We start from the raw sequence: 17,937 nt of genomic DNA, 5'->3' as shown, positions 1-17,937 counted from the left end.
AAAAAAAAAAAAAAAAAAAAAAAAAGAACAAATCTGGAGGAATCACCCTGATTTCAAACTATACTACAAGGTTACAGTCACCAAAACAGTGGTACTAGCATAAAAATAGGCACATAGATCAATGTAACAGAATAGAGAACCCAGAAATAAACTCACATACTTACAGCCAACTGATCTTTGACAAAGCAAACAAAAACATAAAGTGAGGAAAGGACATCCTTTTCAACAAATGGTGCTGGGATAATTTGCTAGCCACATGTATGAGAATGCAACTGGATCCTCATCTCTCACTTTATACAAAAATCAACTCAAGATGGATTAAGGACTTAAACTTAAGACCTGATACTATAAAAATTCTAGAAGATAACATTGGAAAACCCCTTCTAGACATTGGTTTAGACAAGGATTTCATGACCAAGAACCCAAAAGCAAATGCAATAAAAGCAAAGATAAATAGCTGGGACTCAATTAAACTAAGGCGCTTTTGTATGGCAAAAGGAACAGTCAGCAGAGTAAACAGACAATCCACAGAATGGGATAAAATCTTCACAATCTATACGTCTGACAAAGGACTAATATCTAGAATCTACAATAAACACAAACAAATCAGTAAGGAAAAAACAATCCCATCAACAAGGGGGCTAAGGACATGAATAGACAACTCTCGAAAGAAGATATACAAATGGCCAACAAACATATGAAAAAATGCTCAACATCACTAATTATCAGGGAAATGCAAATCAAAACCATAACGCAGTATCACCTTACTCCTGCAAGAATGGCCATAATAAAAAAATTAAAAAACAGTAGATGTTAGCATGGATGCGGTGATCAGGGAGCACTTCTACACTGCTGGTGGTAATGTACAGCCGCTATGGAAAACAGTGTGGGGGTTCCTTAAAGAACTAAAAGTAGAACTACCATTTGATCCAGCAATCCCACTCCTGGGTATCTACCCAGAGGAAAAGAAGTCATTATACAAAAAAGATACTTGCACATGCATGTTTAAGTAACACTGCAAAATCATGGCACCAACCCAAATGCCCATCAATCAACAAGTGCATAAAGAAACTGTGGTGTGTGTGTGTGTGTGTGTGTGTGTGTATATATATATGTTTATATGTGTATATATATGTGTGTGTGTGTATACACACACACACACACACACAGTGGGATACTACTCAGCCATAAAAAGGAATGAATTAACAGCATTTGCAGTGACCTGGATGAGACTGGAGACTATTATTCCAAGTGAGGTAACTCAGGAATGGAAAACCAAGTATCATATATTCTCACTGATATGTGCGAGCTAAGCTATGTGGACACAATGGCATAAGAACGATATAATGGACTTTGGGGACTTTGGGGGAAGAGTGGGAATGGGGCAAGGGATAAAAGACTACAAATATGGTGCAGTGTATACGGCTTGGGTGATAGGTGCACCAAAATCTCACTAATCACCACTAAAGAACTTGCTCATGTAACTAAATACTACCTGTACCCCAATAACCTAAGGGGGAAAAAAAACGAGAATTGGTCTTTAGAAGCCAACCACAACAAAAAGAAAACACTATAAATAAAAAGAAGTGGGAAACCAGTCACCTGACATAGATGCAAGACCCCTCAAATATCCACTATATATATATGTGTAAGTATACAGTGGATGGTGGAGATATATCTGGAATGCAGTGGTAAGATCACAGCTCACTGCAGTCTTGAACTCCTGGGTTTAGACAATCCTCCCACCTCAGGCACCAAGTAGCGAGGACTACAGGCTCATGTCACCATGACTGGCTAATTACAAAAAAAATTTTTAGTGGAGATGAGGTCTTGCTATGTCACCCAGGCTGGTATCGAACTCCTGGCCTCAAATGATCCTTGAGCTTTGGTCTCCCAAAATGCTGAGAGTACAGGCATGAGTCACTGTGCTTGGCCTTCCCTACCTGTTAATAATGAACAACAAGGCCAACTTGGGCACCAGTGTGAGACCATGTCTCTACTAAAATAAAACTAAAAAAAAGAAAATAAAACAATATAACTATGCTGAACATACATATTTTAGGTAAAATTTAAAATTTTATCTGGTTTTAAATTACATATAAACAGGTAAGTAACACTCATAAAATGAAATTATTATGACCAATATATACTTTTTTGGTAATGGGAAGCAAATCTAGTTATAAAGGAAAAACTACAGTATTAAATAAGTGTGTATGTTTATAGGCAATTTCACTGCTACCACTGTGAAACTTTTAGTCAAAAGATCAAAGCATATTATAACAAGAAAAAAAACTTTACAATTTAGCAAGGTGGAAAAAAAACTTCATTAAACTGAATATATAGCCTGAAGATCCGTTAGCAATTTGTGGTCAGTACACATGTTGAAATCTTCAAATAATATTAATATTTTAAATTACATATAACAGAAATTATTGATCAGAGAAATTTGGGTGTTTCAAAGCTACTTCATCAACCTTTGGTTGTTTCTGTTTGAATTTTCTGCCATCACCTCAATCAATTAATGTTGAACAATTAATCTTGTTCAACACTTTTTATGGACTCTGAGGGAAAGCATTAAGTCGGGCTGAAGAAGTGGTAAGTTTTTATAAGTAGGTATAGGAAATGATAGGGGTGCTGGTCCTAACTCTCTTCTTATTTGATGCAATCTAACGTTGATGCCAGCTTCTAAAGAACCTTTTTGCTAGCACAGGCCCAGAAAGCAATTCATTCTTTTTTAAAATTATGGAGAACAAGATGGTCATGATGAGCTCTTGTTCACTGCTGTGTCTCCAGCTTCCAGAACAGTGCCTGGAACACAGTAAGTGTCAATAAATACTTTAGAGATAAATGGGTATGTGCTAGGGAATGTATGTACAATCTCCTTCTGATTTAGGCCAAATGTGTTAGAACAAAACCCCACAGGGAATGAAAAGTTACACTTAGTAGCAAGTTCCATCCTAAGGGAAAAAAATGGTCAGAGGAGAGCTGAATAATAAAGGTGACTTAGTAAAAGATAAATATGATAAAGAAATTTAATATCTTCTTTCTGATAAATTATATAGCAAAGTATAGTCAGTTAGTAGGGGAGCAAGGGAGCATTTTAGTGCATCTTTAGAAATAAATGCTCTTAAACCCTAAGGTATCAGGGCTAAGATGAGCCTTACAAGGCTTTAGTCTCGAAAAAAGGTTTAAAGTTGTTTCTACTTAGGCTATGCAACCACCTGAGTTTAAGTTTAAGCCTGTTGCATTAATTATCTACTGCTGTGGAACAAATAACCCCAAAATTTGGCAGCTTAAAACAATATACATTTATCATCTCACAGTTTTTGTGGGTCAGAAATCTGAACACAGCTGAGTGATACTAGCTCAGGGTCTCTCACAAGACTACCATCAAGATGTTGGGCTGGGGTTGTAGTCATCTCAAAGAGCTCAACTGGGGGAGAATCTTCTTCCAAGGTCACTCACATGGCTGTTGGTGGACCTCAGGTCCTCCCTGGCTTTTGGCCCGATACACCAGTTCCTTGCCATGTAGGCCTCTCCACAGGGCAGCTTACAACCTGGCAGCTGATTTCCATCACAGTGAGCAAGCTAGAGGACAAGAGAGAGCCTGAAGTCTGCCATCATTCACTGCTCTTACCATGTTCCCCATTATCCTTAAGCAGCAGGCTTGAGGATAAAGCTGAAATGACCTTTTGAAGACTCATCTGTGACTGCTAGGTGACAACACCTTGTGTGGTTGGACAATATCCTCCAAATATGGACTTTTCTCTATATCAGCATTTGATTTAGGATGCTATTTGCCCCAAATCTGGGAATAAAGGCATAGATATGGGAATGCCTTCTTTTCCCACTATCCTTAGTGATCCCAGTATACTTAGTGAAGTAGAGCTCTTGCTTCCCATGCCCATTACTTCAGATTCTGCTGGTCTAAAGGTCTTAGTTCCAAAAAGAAGAAATGTTTCCATTAGGTGACATAATAATAATTCCTTTGAACTGGAAGTTGAGACTGCAATCTTGCCACTTTGGTCTCCTTATGCCACTGAATCAACAGGACATGGATGTACTGGATAGGAGCACTATACTGGATGGGTGATAAATCCTGATTTCCAAAAGAAAATGTAGTTGCTACTACACAATGGGTAATAAGTAATATCTCTGCAATGCAGGAAATGCTCCAGAGTACCTGTAAGTAGTTTCTGTAATTACAGTCAATAGCATACTATGATCACCTAATCCAGGCAGGACTGCTAATGGCTAAAACTCTTCGAGAATGAAGGTGTGGATCATTTCACCAGGCAAAGAATCTTGACCAACTAAAGTGCTTGCTGAGAACAAAGCGCACCTCATTTTACTGTGCTTCAGTTTACTGCACTTCACAGATACTGATTTTTTTTGTTTAACCAATTCAAGTTTTCTAGCAACACTTCATCAGGCAAGTCTATCGGAGCCATTTTTCCAACAGCAGGTGCTCACTTCGTGTCTCCCTGTGCTAATAAACTTTTCCATGATTATCATGTGTTATGGTAATCTGTGATTAGTGATGGATTTCCTTCCTTCTTTCCTTCCTTCTCTCCTCCTCCTCCTCCTCCTCCTCCTCCTCCTTCTTCTTCTTTTACAGACGGGGTCTTGCTCTGTCTTCCAAGTTGGGGTACAGTAGTATAATCATAGCTCATTGGCTCACCGTAGCTTTGAACTCTTAGGCCCACGTGATCCTCTTGCCTCAGCCTCCTGAGTAGCTGGGACTGTAGGTGTGCACCACCATACTTGGCTATTTTTCAATTATTTTTTTTGTAGAGATAAAGTCTTGCTTTGTAGCCTGGGCTGGTATCAAACTCCTGGCTCTGAACAATCCTCTTACCTTGGCTTCCCAAAGTACTGGGATTACAGGTAAGAGCCACCACACTCGGCCTTGATCAGTCATCTTTGATGTTACTACTGTAATTGTTTTGAGGTGCCACCAGCTGCACCCATAGAAGATAGGGAACTTAACTGATAAAGCTGTTCTGACTGCACCACCAACTGAGCAGTTCTCCTGTCCCTATCCCTCTCCTGGGGCCTCCCTGTTCCTTGAAACACAATTTTGAAATGAGGCCAATGAATAACTCTCCGATGGCCTTTAAGAATTCAGGTGAAAGGAAGAGTTGCATATCTCTCACTTTAAATCAAAAGCTAAAAATGATTCCGTTTAGGATGACATGCATGTCAAAAGCCAAGAGGGGCTGAAATTTAGGCCTCTTGCACTAAACAGTTAGCCAAGTAGTGAATGCAAAGGAAAAATTCTTGAGGAAATTAAAAGTGCTACTCTAGTGAACACATGAATGATAAGAAAGCTAAACAGCTTTATTGCTGATCTGGAGAAACTTTGAGTGGTCTGGTTAGAATATCAAACCAGCAACAACATTCCCTTAACCCAAATCCTAATCCAAAGCAAGGTCCTAATTCTCTTCAATTCTATGAAGGCTGAGAGGTGAGGAAGATGCAGAAGAAAAGTTGGAAGCTAGCAGAGGTTGGTTCATGAGATTTAAGGAAGGAAGGAAGCCATCTCTGTAACATAAAAGTGCAAGGTGATACAGCAAGTGCTGATGTATAAGCTGCAGCAAGTTATCCAGAAGATCTAGCTGAGACCATTGATGAGTGTAGCTACACAAAACGACAAATTTTCAATGTAGACAAAACAGCTTCCCACTGGAAGAAGATGATGGCCATCTAGGACTTTCATAGCTAGAGAGGAGAAGTCAATGCTTGGCTTCAAAGCTTCAAGGGACAGGCTGACTCTCTTGTTAGGGGATAATGAAACTGATGATATAAATTGAAGCCAATGCTCATTTACCATTCCAAAAATCCTAGGGCCCTTAAGAATTATGCTAAATAGGTTGGGTGCAGTGGCTCATGCCTGTAATCCCAGCACTTTGCGAGGCCGAGGTGGGTAGATCACCTGAAGTCAAGAGTTGAAGAGCAGCCTGCCCAATATGGTGAAACCCTGTCTCTACTAAAAATACAAAAAATTAGCAGGGCATGGTTACGGGCGCCTGTAATCCTAGCTACTCGGCAGGCTGAGGCAGGAGAATCACTTGAACCCAAGTGGCGGCAGTGAGCCAAGAGAGGCGGGAAAATCGCTTGAATCTAGGAGGCAGCACTGAGCCAAGATTGTGCCACTGCACTTCAGCCTGAGTGACAAGAGCAAAACACCGTCTCAAAAAAAAAAAAAAAAAAAAGAATTATGCTAAGTCTCCTGTGCCTATGCTCTATAAGTGGCACAACAAAGCACATCTGTTTATAGCATGGTTCACTGAATATTTTACGCCTGCCATTAAGACCTACTGCTCAGAAAAGATTCCTTTCAACATATTACTGCTCCTTGGCAACACAACCTGGCCATCCAAGAGCTCTGATGATGAACAAGGAGATTCATGTTGTTTTCATGACTGCTAACACAACACCCATTCTGTAGCCCATGTAAAAGAGCAATTTCAACTTTTAAGTCTCATTATTAAAGATACACATTTTGTAAGGCTATGGATGCCAGAGACAGTGATTCCTCTGATGAATCTGGGGCAAAGTTACTTGAAATCCTTCTGGAAAGGATTTACTATTTTAGGTGTCATTACATATTTGCTTTATTGCAGTTGTGTGGAATGGATCTCACAATATCTTTGAGGTATATCTGTACTGAATGGGTAGCAGAAAAAGGTAGCTATAAATACCAGCTTTAAGTATATAAGTTATAAATACTTATATATATATAACTCACATATAAGTTATAAATACCAGCTATAAGTACATACCAACATAACTGGTTACAAAAACAAAGCATGTAGTAGTACTTATTTTGATATGAATATTTTTGTATATACATATAAGCTGAATATTTCTGTTTTCATGTTCTCTCTTATTCCTTTATCATCTAATATAACACATTGTCAAAAGTAATGAACTTTTATTTCTCGGTATTTAAATTACAGGGTACCAAGGGTGAGAAGAATGAATATCAGCAAAGGACAATAAGGGATTTTGTTCCCTCTTCTAGGAAAGGGATTAGTGTGTTTTTGCTTGCAGTGTGTTTTCGATTGTACATTTCAATGGCTGTATGATATTTGGTGGAAGCATGACTTTCTTAATATTAACATCATTATTTGGACAATATGTCTATTTTGAGGAGATGTACATCAGTGCCAACTTGGCAAGAGGTGGACTGTGGTGGCTTTTGAATGTGTCAATTTGGTTAGGTTGAACTACATTTCCCAGAATTCCTTTCCTGTTTCTGGTTAGGATGGTACATAAGGGAGTATTTTTGTGGAAAATTTGGAGGGGTAAAGTGAAGCAGCAGCCATTTCTAGTTCACACATCTTGTCACTTATCTGCTGGCTTGCCTTGTGGTGTGAGGCAATAGCTAGGACTGCATCTGCTCCACCTTCCCGTGAATTCTCCTTCAGCAGCTCTGACTCCTGGAGCAGGTGCATGTGTTTAGATCCATGACAAAGGGCACAGGGCTTCTACAAGACATCCACAGAAGCAACAAGACAGAAGCAACAGGAACTGATATGGGCCGGGTGTGGTGGCTCATGCCGTAATCTCAGCACTTTGAGAGGCCAAGGTGGGAGGACTGCTTGAGCTCAGGAGTTCAAGACCAGCCTGGGCTAAAAATCAAAAAAATTAGTTGAGCATGGCGGTGTGTGTCTGTAGTCCTAGCTACTTGGGAGGCTGAGTGGGAGGATCACTTGAGCCCTGGAGATCAAGGCTGCAGTGAGCTAAGATCACACCACTGCACTCTAGCCTGGGTGATAAAGTCAGACTCTGGAAAAACACACACACACAGACACAGACACAGACACAGACACACACACACACACACACACACACACACACACCTGATGTGGGTTTAAGCTTACCTTCCTGAACTCCAGCTCTAGCTTATGGGTTCTAGCTCATTGTGGTCTCTGCCACTTCACATTCATCTTCCCTTACCAACTGCCTGCTCTGTGAACTCAAGCTCCTCCATCAGATATAAGGTCAACTTCCTTACAGAGATTGCTCAACCAGCCTCAGTAAAGTCCCAGTGACAAATCCGTTCCTATATGCAGTTTGTCTTCATTATTTGTGGATTCTAAACTTACAAATTCACCTACTCACTAAAATTTATTTGTAACCCCAAAATCCATACTCATGGCATTTTTGCAGTTATTTGCAAAATGCACATGTGAAGAATGGTGAAAAATTTGAGTCATTCATTCTTAATTAAGGCTGAACAAGGTCATGCTCTGCCTTCTTGTTTCAGTTCTTACATTGTGAACAAGTATCCTTTTTATAGACTATTTAGTGCCACAGTTTTCTATTTTTGTGCCTTTTTTTGGTTTCACTGTTTACAATAGCCCCCAAATGTAGTGCTGAAGTGCTGTGTAGTGTTGCTAAGCACAAGAAAGCTGTGTTATGCCTTATGGAGAAAATATGTGTTAGATAAGCTTCATTGAGGCCTGAGTTACAGTGCTGCTGGCCATGAGCTCAATGTTAATGAATCAACAGTATATATTAAATAAGGTGTCATTAAACAAAAACACACATAAACAAGTTTACATATTGATGGGTTGACAAAAATGTGACCAGAAGCTCATAGGAACCTGGCCTTGTATTTCATCTAGGAGCTATGATTATTTGCTAATTCAGTGTTTTTAGTGACTTCACATTATATAACTAGCATAAATAATGAAAATCGATTGTATAATATTTAAGAACACACACATATATACATATGTGCATAAGTATGTGTGTGTATATGTCTATCTCTATGTGTATGTATAGTAGCATATACATCTTCTAGTGGTTCTGTCTCTGTGGTTGAACCCTGGCTTACAGACTTACAAAATTCAGCTATAATGATAGTGAAACTCAGTTGAAGTTTAGGTATTAATGACAGTGACGTTTAATTATAACAGTAGTTCTATACCTAGAATCTGAACTATTCTCCAAATTATTTTCTTCAAATATGTACACATATTTTCAACTTTAAGTCCTCAGTGATTAACTATCATGATTGTTAACATAAAGTAGTTTGCGTTCCAAACTTTTACCCATTCTCCAGCACCCATGCCAGAGCAAACCCATTTCTGCTATCAGTTATAACAAGATGCCACTGCTCACTTGGTTGAGAACTGTGAAAGTCAAAACCAGAAAGCTTACAAATGTCACTCTCTCTTCTTATATAGTGACTCAAATACAAAGCCTTTAGGCTGGAAATCAATGCTATCCTTAAACTTCCTAGAGTCCAACTGCTCCTGACGTGCTCACCTCTTCACCTCTTCCCTTTCAATAGGCAGTCCAGTCTTGCCTTTGTTCCCTGTGAACATCTTCAGATCCATTCCTGCTGTTGCTCCTTAAATTGCCCTGTCTCCTTTGCATAGGATGCTATCTTGCATGTTTTCCCACAGTCCAGAGTCTGTCTATCTAACCCAAGAAGCAACTAAAATCTTTACATGAAATATTTTTTTCTAAAGTCTCTAGGACACACAACATCATTGCCTGCCTGTCATATCATTGAGTTGGAACTCAGAGACACATATCCTATGAAAGATCCTGTATGTCTGCCCAATCCTTGTTGTTTAGGTATCCATGTATGTATGTCTTATCTCTCTAAGCTTCAACAGCAGTTGTCTATACTACTCTCGAATTGTTTCACCTATTCATCTTACCGAGTTTGTTGGTAAGCATTTTAAGTTACTTAACAAATATGTGATACAGCGTTCTACCCATGCATAATATTACCAATAATTCATCCAACAACTCAAAGACAAAAACAAACTAATTCACAAAATAGAATTCTACATTTCATTAGCATATTTTCACCTTGAAAACAACAGCAATCATATATCTCTTATCAAACACATACCTGCTGAGACTCGGGGGCAATCAGGTAGCATGGACTCCACTGATGTGTCTAATGGTTCTGAGCTAGAGACCCAATTACAACAGTTCTGCAATGTAATAGAGACAATATTGTTGAAATACAATTTAAGCCAAGACCAAATGTTGAGGAAGACATTAATTTATCCTATGAAATCAACTACTAGACTGTATTCAATTTATTTTTCAACACACGTAACATTTTTTTCTTATGTAAAGTCAGTAATTATTCATAATTAACATGACTGTGAAAAAGGTTTTTTTTTGTTTGTTTGTTTTACAATTCAGCAAATCATCTGCGCTGATATTAAGATGACATGTAAGGGCAGGGCATGGTGGCTCATGCCACAATCCCAGCACTTTGGGAGGAGGTCGAGGCGGGCAGATCACCTGGGGTCAGGAGTTCGAGACCAGCCTGGTCAACATGGTGAAACCCCTTCTGTACTAAAAATACAAAAATTAGCTGGGCGTGGTGGCGCATGCCTGTAGTCCCAGCTACTTGGGAGACTGAGGCAGGAGAATGGCTTGAACCCAGGAGGCAGAGGTTGCAGTGAGCTGAAATCACTCCATTGCACTCCAGCCTGGGTGCCAGAGGGAGACCCTGTCTCAAAAAATAAATAAATAAAATAAGATGACATGTAACCTTCCATGAACCATGATGCAATATATTTCCAAGTGAAGTTTTAGATGGCCAAGCAGTAAACAAATAAAGGTATTATAATTAAGGGAAAATAAAAGAAGTATCCATTTTTAACTTTTAGATTAAAATAAATATTAATATGAACACAAGAAAGAATAGCCAATTTTAAACTATATTCTTTGTGTAATACCAGAATAAATGAATTTTGTATTTACTCCTCAAAATCTGACCCATATAAAATATTATTTTTTGATTTTATTTTACCTGCTTTAATGAAGGCTGTTATCAAAATAGTTATAAAGAATCACCATCTGGTGAGTTGTAGCTGTGTGTCTATGGACACAAAGCCTCCAATATTAAAATTAGGTAATTTTAATAGCAACGATGTAATGATTTACAATTCAGAGAAATAAAATAACCTATATTCCTTCTATACATTTTAAGTCTGTATTTGAAGTCTGGCTAAAAATATGTGATTATCATCATACGGTTTTTAAAACATTTCTCAACACACAGACACATACACACGCACACACACATACACAATGAATTTCCAGACAGATTTTTTTTTTTAAAGAAATCATCCCATCAATCATTTTGGAAAAATCGGTGATTGCTATTCTGGTAAACAAGCATGTATTGTGTATTTTTAGATGCTTGCTGCCCTGGTTGTGCACCATGGAATCCGTCCTCACTGTGGAAAGATCCTTGACTGGTAGATCAAGTGTCTTATTGTATTTCCTTAATTCATTCTGTCTGGAAGAAGATGTCAGCTGTGTTGCAGTGAGGAGAGAATTTCAAAGGCCCCAGTCCCCACCAATAAAGGCCGAGGAATGGCTTTTGAATAGATTTGTCAAGGCAACCCTACTGTTCTGGGACCAGGGAGAGCAGGAATAACATAAAGGAAGGGTTGCTGTATGAGATTAGAAAGTGAAGTTCACAAAGCATGGCAGATTTTTGTAAGAAACAGTAGATCAATGAAACTATTGAACTGTGTAGGAAAAAAACATGAAAACAAACATAACATGTAGTAATGTTCTTAAATGCTTTCTCTCTTTTTACATTTAAAATAGATAAAATATTAGTATTTTTCATGCACTACAAAAGCTTGGTGGTTTAAAATGGATACATATTCTATAATGTGCTCACCTAATCTTAATTAGCAGTTGAATGCAAAACTACACAATGTAAGGGTAGAAATTATAAAAGAAATAGGGTTTTAGAAGATATTTCCTACATTTGAAATAAGTAAAATTAATATTACCATTGATAGAACACCACATCAGAGAGTTCTAGATAATGCAGAAGATTAGCACACAATTAGCCAGCTTTTATATACAATGTGACACTTGCTTGTAAGAAATAAGTATTCTCCAAAGCAGTGTCAAGATATGTAAATGGATGATTTGTTTTATCATTCATCACAGCCCCTAATAAATTCAAAAATCATGACTTCTATAGGTACTAAAAATAGGCTCCCAATGATACAGGGAGATAGCTTCAATGAAGAATGACTTTCTCTTTCTCTCTCTCTTTTTTTTAAACAATTCCGTCTTTTCAATGACAGCAATTAGCACTACCGACAGACAGGCAGCGATTAGGTACTGTATGTATTTTAATTATTATTCATCCAACTAGTACCTCCAAATCTGATGAAAGTCAGCTATTAACCAGGTGATATGTCGGTCTTCCTACTGTTCACCTACACATCACATATGTAAAGCTATGTCTTAGAGGATTTTCTAGTATTAATACAAGTGATGGCACATTACAATATGCAGACGATTAATCATTTTCTAAATTGTTACCTTAAAAAGCTGAACAAAATGAACTTTTGTACAGTTTGCTCAGATCACCTTGAATTCAAACACTTAAAGCAAAATATAGGTTAACATTTTATGTTTGTGAAATTTCAGTTTTTATGTGGCCACATGTTTAAGGCTTTGATCTCTCATAAAAACTGGACAGAAGTTAAACACCCTATAGTTAAAGTGAGTATGTTCAAAAGTTCTCTGCAATGACAAAGTACCTGTGTACAACTACACAGATTTGATATGGCCATTTCAGAGTGTGTATGTGTGTGTGTTTGTGTGTGTGTGTCTGTGTGTGTGTGCAGAGGCATGTGGCATTTTTGCCCCATTGGGAAAATTATATAGAAAAAGGGCAAAACAAGTTAAATGTTTGCTATATGATAGAGTATAATGAAATAAAATAACATAAACATATGCAAAGAAAGACATGCAGTTATATCTAAATTCAATTTGTCTGAAATTTTATTTTATCAAATCTAACTCCCTATTCTGAAATGTGTTACTATAGTTTAGAAGTCAAGTCTCTTTCGATGCTTTTCTAATTACTTACGTATCCCTTTTTTCAATGCCTCACTTTGTCCCCATTCCAAATTTTAGTTGAGATGAACACTACCAAAGTGTTACGGGTAGTGATGCAGGCAGCCCACTAGGAAAGTCCTACCTAAATTCAAAACATGCTGGAGAGGGTTAGCAGCCCCTGAGATTTATTCTCAGGTCCCCTGAATAGGCAACAAGGTATGTTGAACTCAAGGTACCAATAGTGCCATACTTGAGTCTCAGATGCAGCCTCCCCTAGTTCCAACAAACAAGCATAGAGAAAGAAGTCCTTGGCCAGGGCAGGCAGATAGGGACAGACTACATGACTAATGTTTCTCTGGATCTGAAGGAAAAAGAGAAAAATAGGTAATGTAGAAAGTATTTCTTTAAGCTAAGTGTTTTCAGTTTAAACATTTTTTTTTACCCTAAAATGATGATCCTATAGATTTTTGTGGTTGTAAATTTTCCTTTTTGTAATATCCAAAATTTGGGGAGCTATCGATATGGATTAGAAATGCCTACAGGCCACAGTGCTGAGTGATTCCCTTTGACATTTGAACCAAGGTCAACAATATTTCAGAGTAGGTTTGAAATAATTTTTTTAAATAAAAAGATTACAATTTAGTATATTATATTTAAAGAGAAAAGTAGGTAGTAGCTATTCCTGTGCAAGGTGTTTGGAGGTATTTGGAGATGCTTACTGCCTTGGTTGAGGCCAGATTTTATTCATTTTATTGCATTTGTCTGAATTGTAAATCGCCATTGCTTTAAAGGCTGATTTTTTAATGTGAAACGTTTTGTGTCCTCAGACAAATACAGCTATGGTTCACTAGGTCAAGTTTCTAAGGCCCTACACTCAGAGTTGAATGGTGATGGGAAGGGTTCACAACTATTACATAAAATCGTACATCTGGTGTAGCTGGAGAATTTCAGAGGTCAGGGGTATGTTGGGAAACATTTGCCCACTCCGCCTAGACAGTCCTGGGGCTTGAAGTAAGAAGTTCCTCAGGAGCTGCCTTCATTTACCTTTTACCTCTCCTCAAGAGGCTGGCTTAGCGTCTATGCGTGGTCTTTTAGTTCAGAATAGGTTTCACTTGGAGTAATTGCTCAAAGTAGTACTACTCTTTGACTTTCTTTCTTTCTTTTTTTTTTTGAGATGGAGCTTTTGCTCTGCTGGCCAGGCTGGAGTGCAATGGCGTGATCTCAGCCCACTGCAACCCCCACCTCCTGGGTTCAAGTGATTCTCCTGCCTCAGCCTCCTGAGTAGCTGGGATTATGGGTGCCTGACGCTATGCCTGGCTAATTTTTATATTTTTAGTAGAAACAAAGTTTCGTCATGTTGGCCAGGCTGGTCTCGAACTCTTGACCTTAGGTGATCCACCTGTCTCGGCCTCCCAGTGTTGGGATTACAGGTGTGAGCCACTGTGCCCTTCTTTAAAGGAAACTGTTACTAATATTTATAAATTACACAAGTAATACAATAATATATTTCTTAACCTTTGTTCTGTATGCTAAATTGGTAGGTTTAAAAATTAGTTTTTTAAAAAATGAATGCATAACATCAGTAACTTTATCACATCCCTTCTTATTGTTACAGATTTAGGACTTTCAAGTGCATTTTTGTTACATGGATATACTACAGCATAGTGGTAAAGTCTGGGCTTTTAGTGTAACTGTCACCCAAATAATGTACATCATAAGTTCTCATCCTTCATCTCCCACCTTCCATCTTTTGAAGTCTCCAATGTCTATTATTCTACTTTGTATGTCTGTATGTACCCATTGTTTAGCTCCCACTGAGAAGTGAGAACATGTGGTATTTAACTTTCTGTTTCTGAGTGATTTCAGTTAAGACAATGGCCTCCAGTTCCATCCATGTTGCTGCAAGATATAATTTCATTCATTTTTATGGCTGAGTAGTATTCCAAAGTATATATCTCTATATATCTATATACATATATTTAGATATGTACCACATTTTCTCTATCCAGTCATCCTTTGATGGATGCTTAGGTTGATTCCAAGACTTTGCTATCATGAATAGTGCTGTGATAAACATACCAGTGTAGATGTCTTTTTGGTAAAATGACTTCTTTTGCTTTGGGTAGATACCCAGTAGTGACATGGCTAGATCAAATAGTACTTCTATCTTTACTCTTTGAGAAATCTCCATACTGTTTTCCACAGAGGCTGTACTAATTTACATTCCCACCAACAATGTATATGAATCCCCATTCTGATTGGTGTGAGATGGTATCTCATTTTGGTTTTAATTTGCATTTATCTGATGACTGGTGATGTCGAGCATTTTTTCCTATGTTTGTTGGCCACTTATATGTATCACATTAATTTAAACATACAAAACAAAAAATTTTCCAACACCCATGCTTAAGATAACCGCCCTTTCCTGTAATCCAGGTTTGTTTCTCTTCATTATTTCAAGGAGTCTTGCAGAGGGGATAGGAAATAAGAAAGGAGAAAGAAAAGGGGAGGAAGTTTCATCCTGAGAGTTTGGAAACACTGGACTCTTATCTTGCCAAACCACACTGTAATCTTCTCTACAAGAGGTCACACATTTAGGTGTGTTCCTACAAGGATACCTGTCATACACTTTTACAGTCTTTTTGTTCTCGTTTTGGAGAAGATCACTGAACAGGGGTAATTTCAAAGCCCCATCAGGAATGATCTAATAATTTAAATCTCTGAGATATTACAGTATTTTCAATAATAACACATCTCATTTCTTTATATAGTACCATTTGCTTTTCAAAGAGCTTTCATCCTTGATTATCACCTTTGCTTCTCACAATATTTCATGAAGTAGATGGAATAGGAATTACTGTCTCCAATTCAATTATGAAACAGACCCAAAAAGATGGAGTGGCTTTTCCAAGATTATAAATCTTAGCAAACTAGCTGGTATATGCTAGATTCTTAATTATTGATTTACCTAGCCAGAGTCATTATCAAAATTTAGTTCTCCCATATGCTTGTTCTGAATTACTTCCAGTATGTCACCCTGTTTCCTTTTTGTAAGATATTTTGAATACGCAAACCATTCATAAAACAAAAGATGAATACAGTTTATGTGTTTTATATTATTTGGGAGTGAGACTGTAACAACAGTGACAGCTCTAACTTACCGAACTTTTTTAAAGTGCCAAGAACTGTGCTATTTCTTTACATATGCATTTTCCATCACGTTTGCAAGGTAGGTATTATAGTTTACAGATGAGAAAATCAAATCTCAAAGAGATAAAATAACTTGCTTCAAACTACGAAGTTATGTAAGTGATTGAGCTGGGATATCAATTTTGATAGGTCAAAATACAAAACTCTTCAAATTGCTTCCCTGAGGCTTAATTGAGGGAACTGAAAGAACTATCCAAGAACTAGGGCATTTATAAAATTTTATAAATTTTACAAAAGCTATGCTTGCAAAGAAATTAATGGCAGCCTTGATTAAATTATGATGAATTCAACAACTGTCTAGTCAGTTAGATGGAAGCTACACAGATTAATATATTCTGACTTTTGAAAGGAATACCTAATCCAGCCTTAGTTAGAAATACTTAAAAAGTAAACCTAAATAAATTTTGTTATTTTGTCATCTGGAATGAAAACTCATGAGCAAGGATGTTTTAGTTTGAACCAAGTATCAAATTCCATACTAGTTATGTGTGTGGGGAAAAGTTACTAACAGCTCATTTACTAACCTTACTATTTATATAATGCTGGGAGCTTTCTATGTCATCATCAAACACCTACATGTTAGAAAAGATTTTAAAAACCCATCTTTATATGTTTATAGTATTAAGAGGACTGGAATAAAATATTTTAGACCTTTGCATGATGAAAGTACTTTTCTAATGTAGAAAACAAGTGATAACAGACTGGTGATAATTTAACGCTACTATGAAATTATATAGCCTACTTTTTCTATCTCTTCAAACATTAACTCCATGGTCCTTACAGTGCACCATGAAGGCTGGTAGAATTTACCCACCACACAGTCCTACGGTATCAGCTGAAGGGCCACAAGGTATTCTATCAAGAAAAACTGGAAGAAAACCAAGAAGGTCAATCAACTCATTCATACTATATAAGTAAATGATTTGATTAAACAATTACTACGGCATGGGTGGCTGATGCCAACTGCTTATAATATCAGAAAGATAAATAAAAATAAAAGAAAATTTCAGCTGGATATTTGTCATAGGAATAAAAAATATAACAGGCTGAAAGTTAAAAAATAATAATAATGGGAGCATATTCAATGAATCCTTGTTAGTTTTCAGGTTCACCGGCCCTTAGGAAGTGTGAAAAGAAGCTTTCTTAGCCTGAGGCTGAACCATGGCTAGCCCCTGGGTTTCTCTTAGCTCAAGGGTCTGGCATAACAGCATTTCAGCTTTTTTCTTCTCTTCCCTCTACTGGATGTAGTCAGCCAATCCATTTAAGAGTGGCACACACTGACTGCCTTTCAAGAAGAAAAGGAGACCAAGTGTACCTTATGCGTCGTTCTTGTAACTAAGCGGCACCAATGCTAAATAGCTGGTGGAAAAATTAAGCATCAGGGAATAAGAATCTCTTAATTCCATGACCTTTTTCAGCACAAGTTCCCACCTTAGACTGAACACTATACACACAGTGTTCTATAGAAAACCAAAAGAAGGGAGGGGGGTTTCAAAATATTAGTTCTTCACACGGGTTTTCTATTATTATTTTAAGCATGTCTAACATTTTCTATTTCCTCGCAATGTTCTGCCTCTAGAAAGGGAGTCTGAGGATGGGAGGTGTTACAGGTTGGTGGGGGCTCAAGACATAAAGGCTCACGCCCATTCATCTCAGCACTAAAAAAAAAAAAAAACAAGTCTCACCTCTCTCATCCATTCTCGAATCGTTTTGCCAGCTTCTTGATGCCACACATTGTGAACAGAGTCTGTCAATGCCACAGCAGTTACCTTATTTTTTACATCTGCTTCTCGTTGAATCATCTATTTTAAAAAAGGAAAATAAAATATTGGCTATAATTGTTTTTCCTACTGGGTGCAGCCT

At 37.6% G+C, this 17,937-nt stretch overlaps 1 protein-coding gene across 1 annotated transcript in view; it reads right to left on the bottom strand.

Annotated features, from left to right (window-relative positions):
- LOC108528169 (protein FAM172A-like) overlaps window positions 1-17,937 on the bottom strand; it is a 284,825-nt gene that overhangs the window by 153,206 nt on the left and 113,682 nt on the right. The window contains 2 exon segments of the mRNA XM_017869859.1: window positions 9,881-9,965; window positions 17,760-17,876. Of these exon segments, the coding sequence (XP_017725348.1) occupies window positions 9,881-9,965; window positions 17,760-17,876 (202 nt within the window).

This window comes from Rhinopithecus bieti, unplaced genomic scaffold (genome assembly GCF_001698545.2).
Source record: "Rhinopithecus bieti isolate Rb0 unplaced genomic scaffold, ASM169854v2 scaffold_5026, whole genome shotgun sequence".
In the NCBI taxonomy this organism is placed as follows: domain Eukaryota; kingdom Metazoa; phylum Chordata; class Mammalia; order Primates; family Cercopithecidae; genus Rhinopithecus; species Rhinopithecus bieti.
The sequence above is the reverse complement of the archived record's forward strand: the minus strand, read 5'-3'. Positions and strand labels throughout refer to the sequence as shown.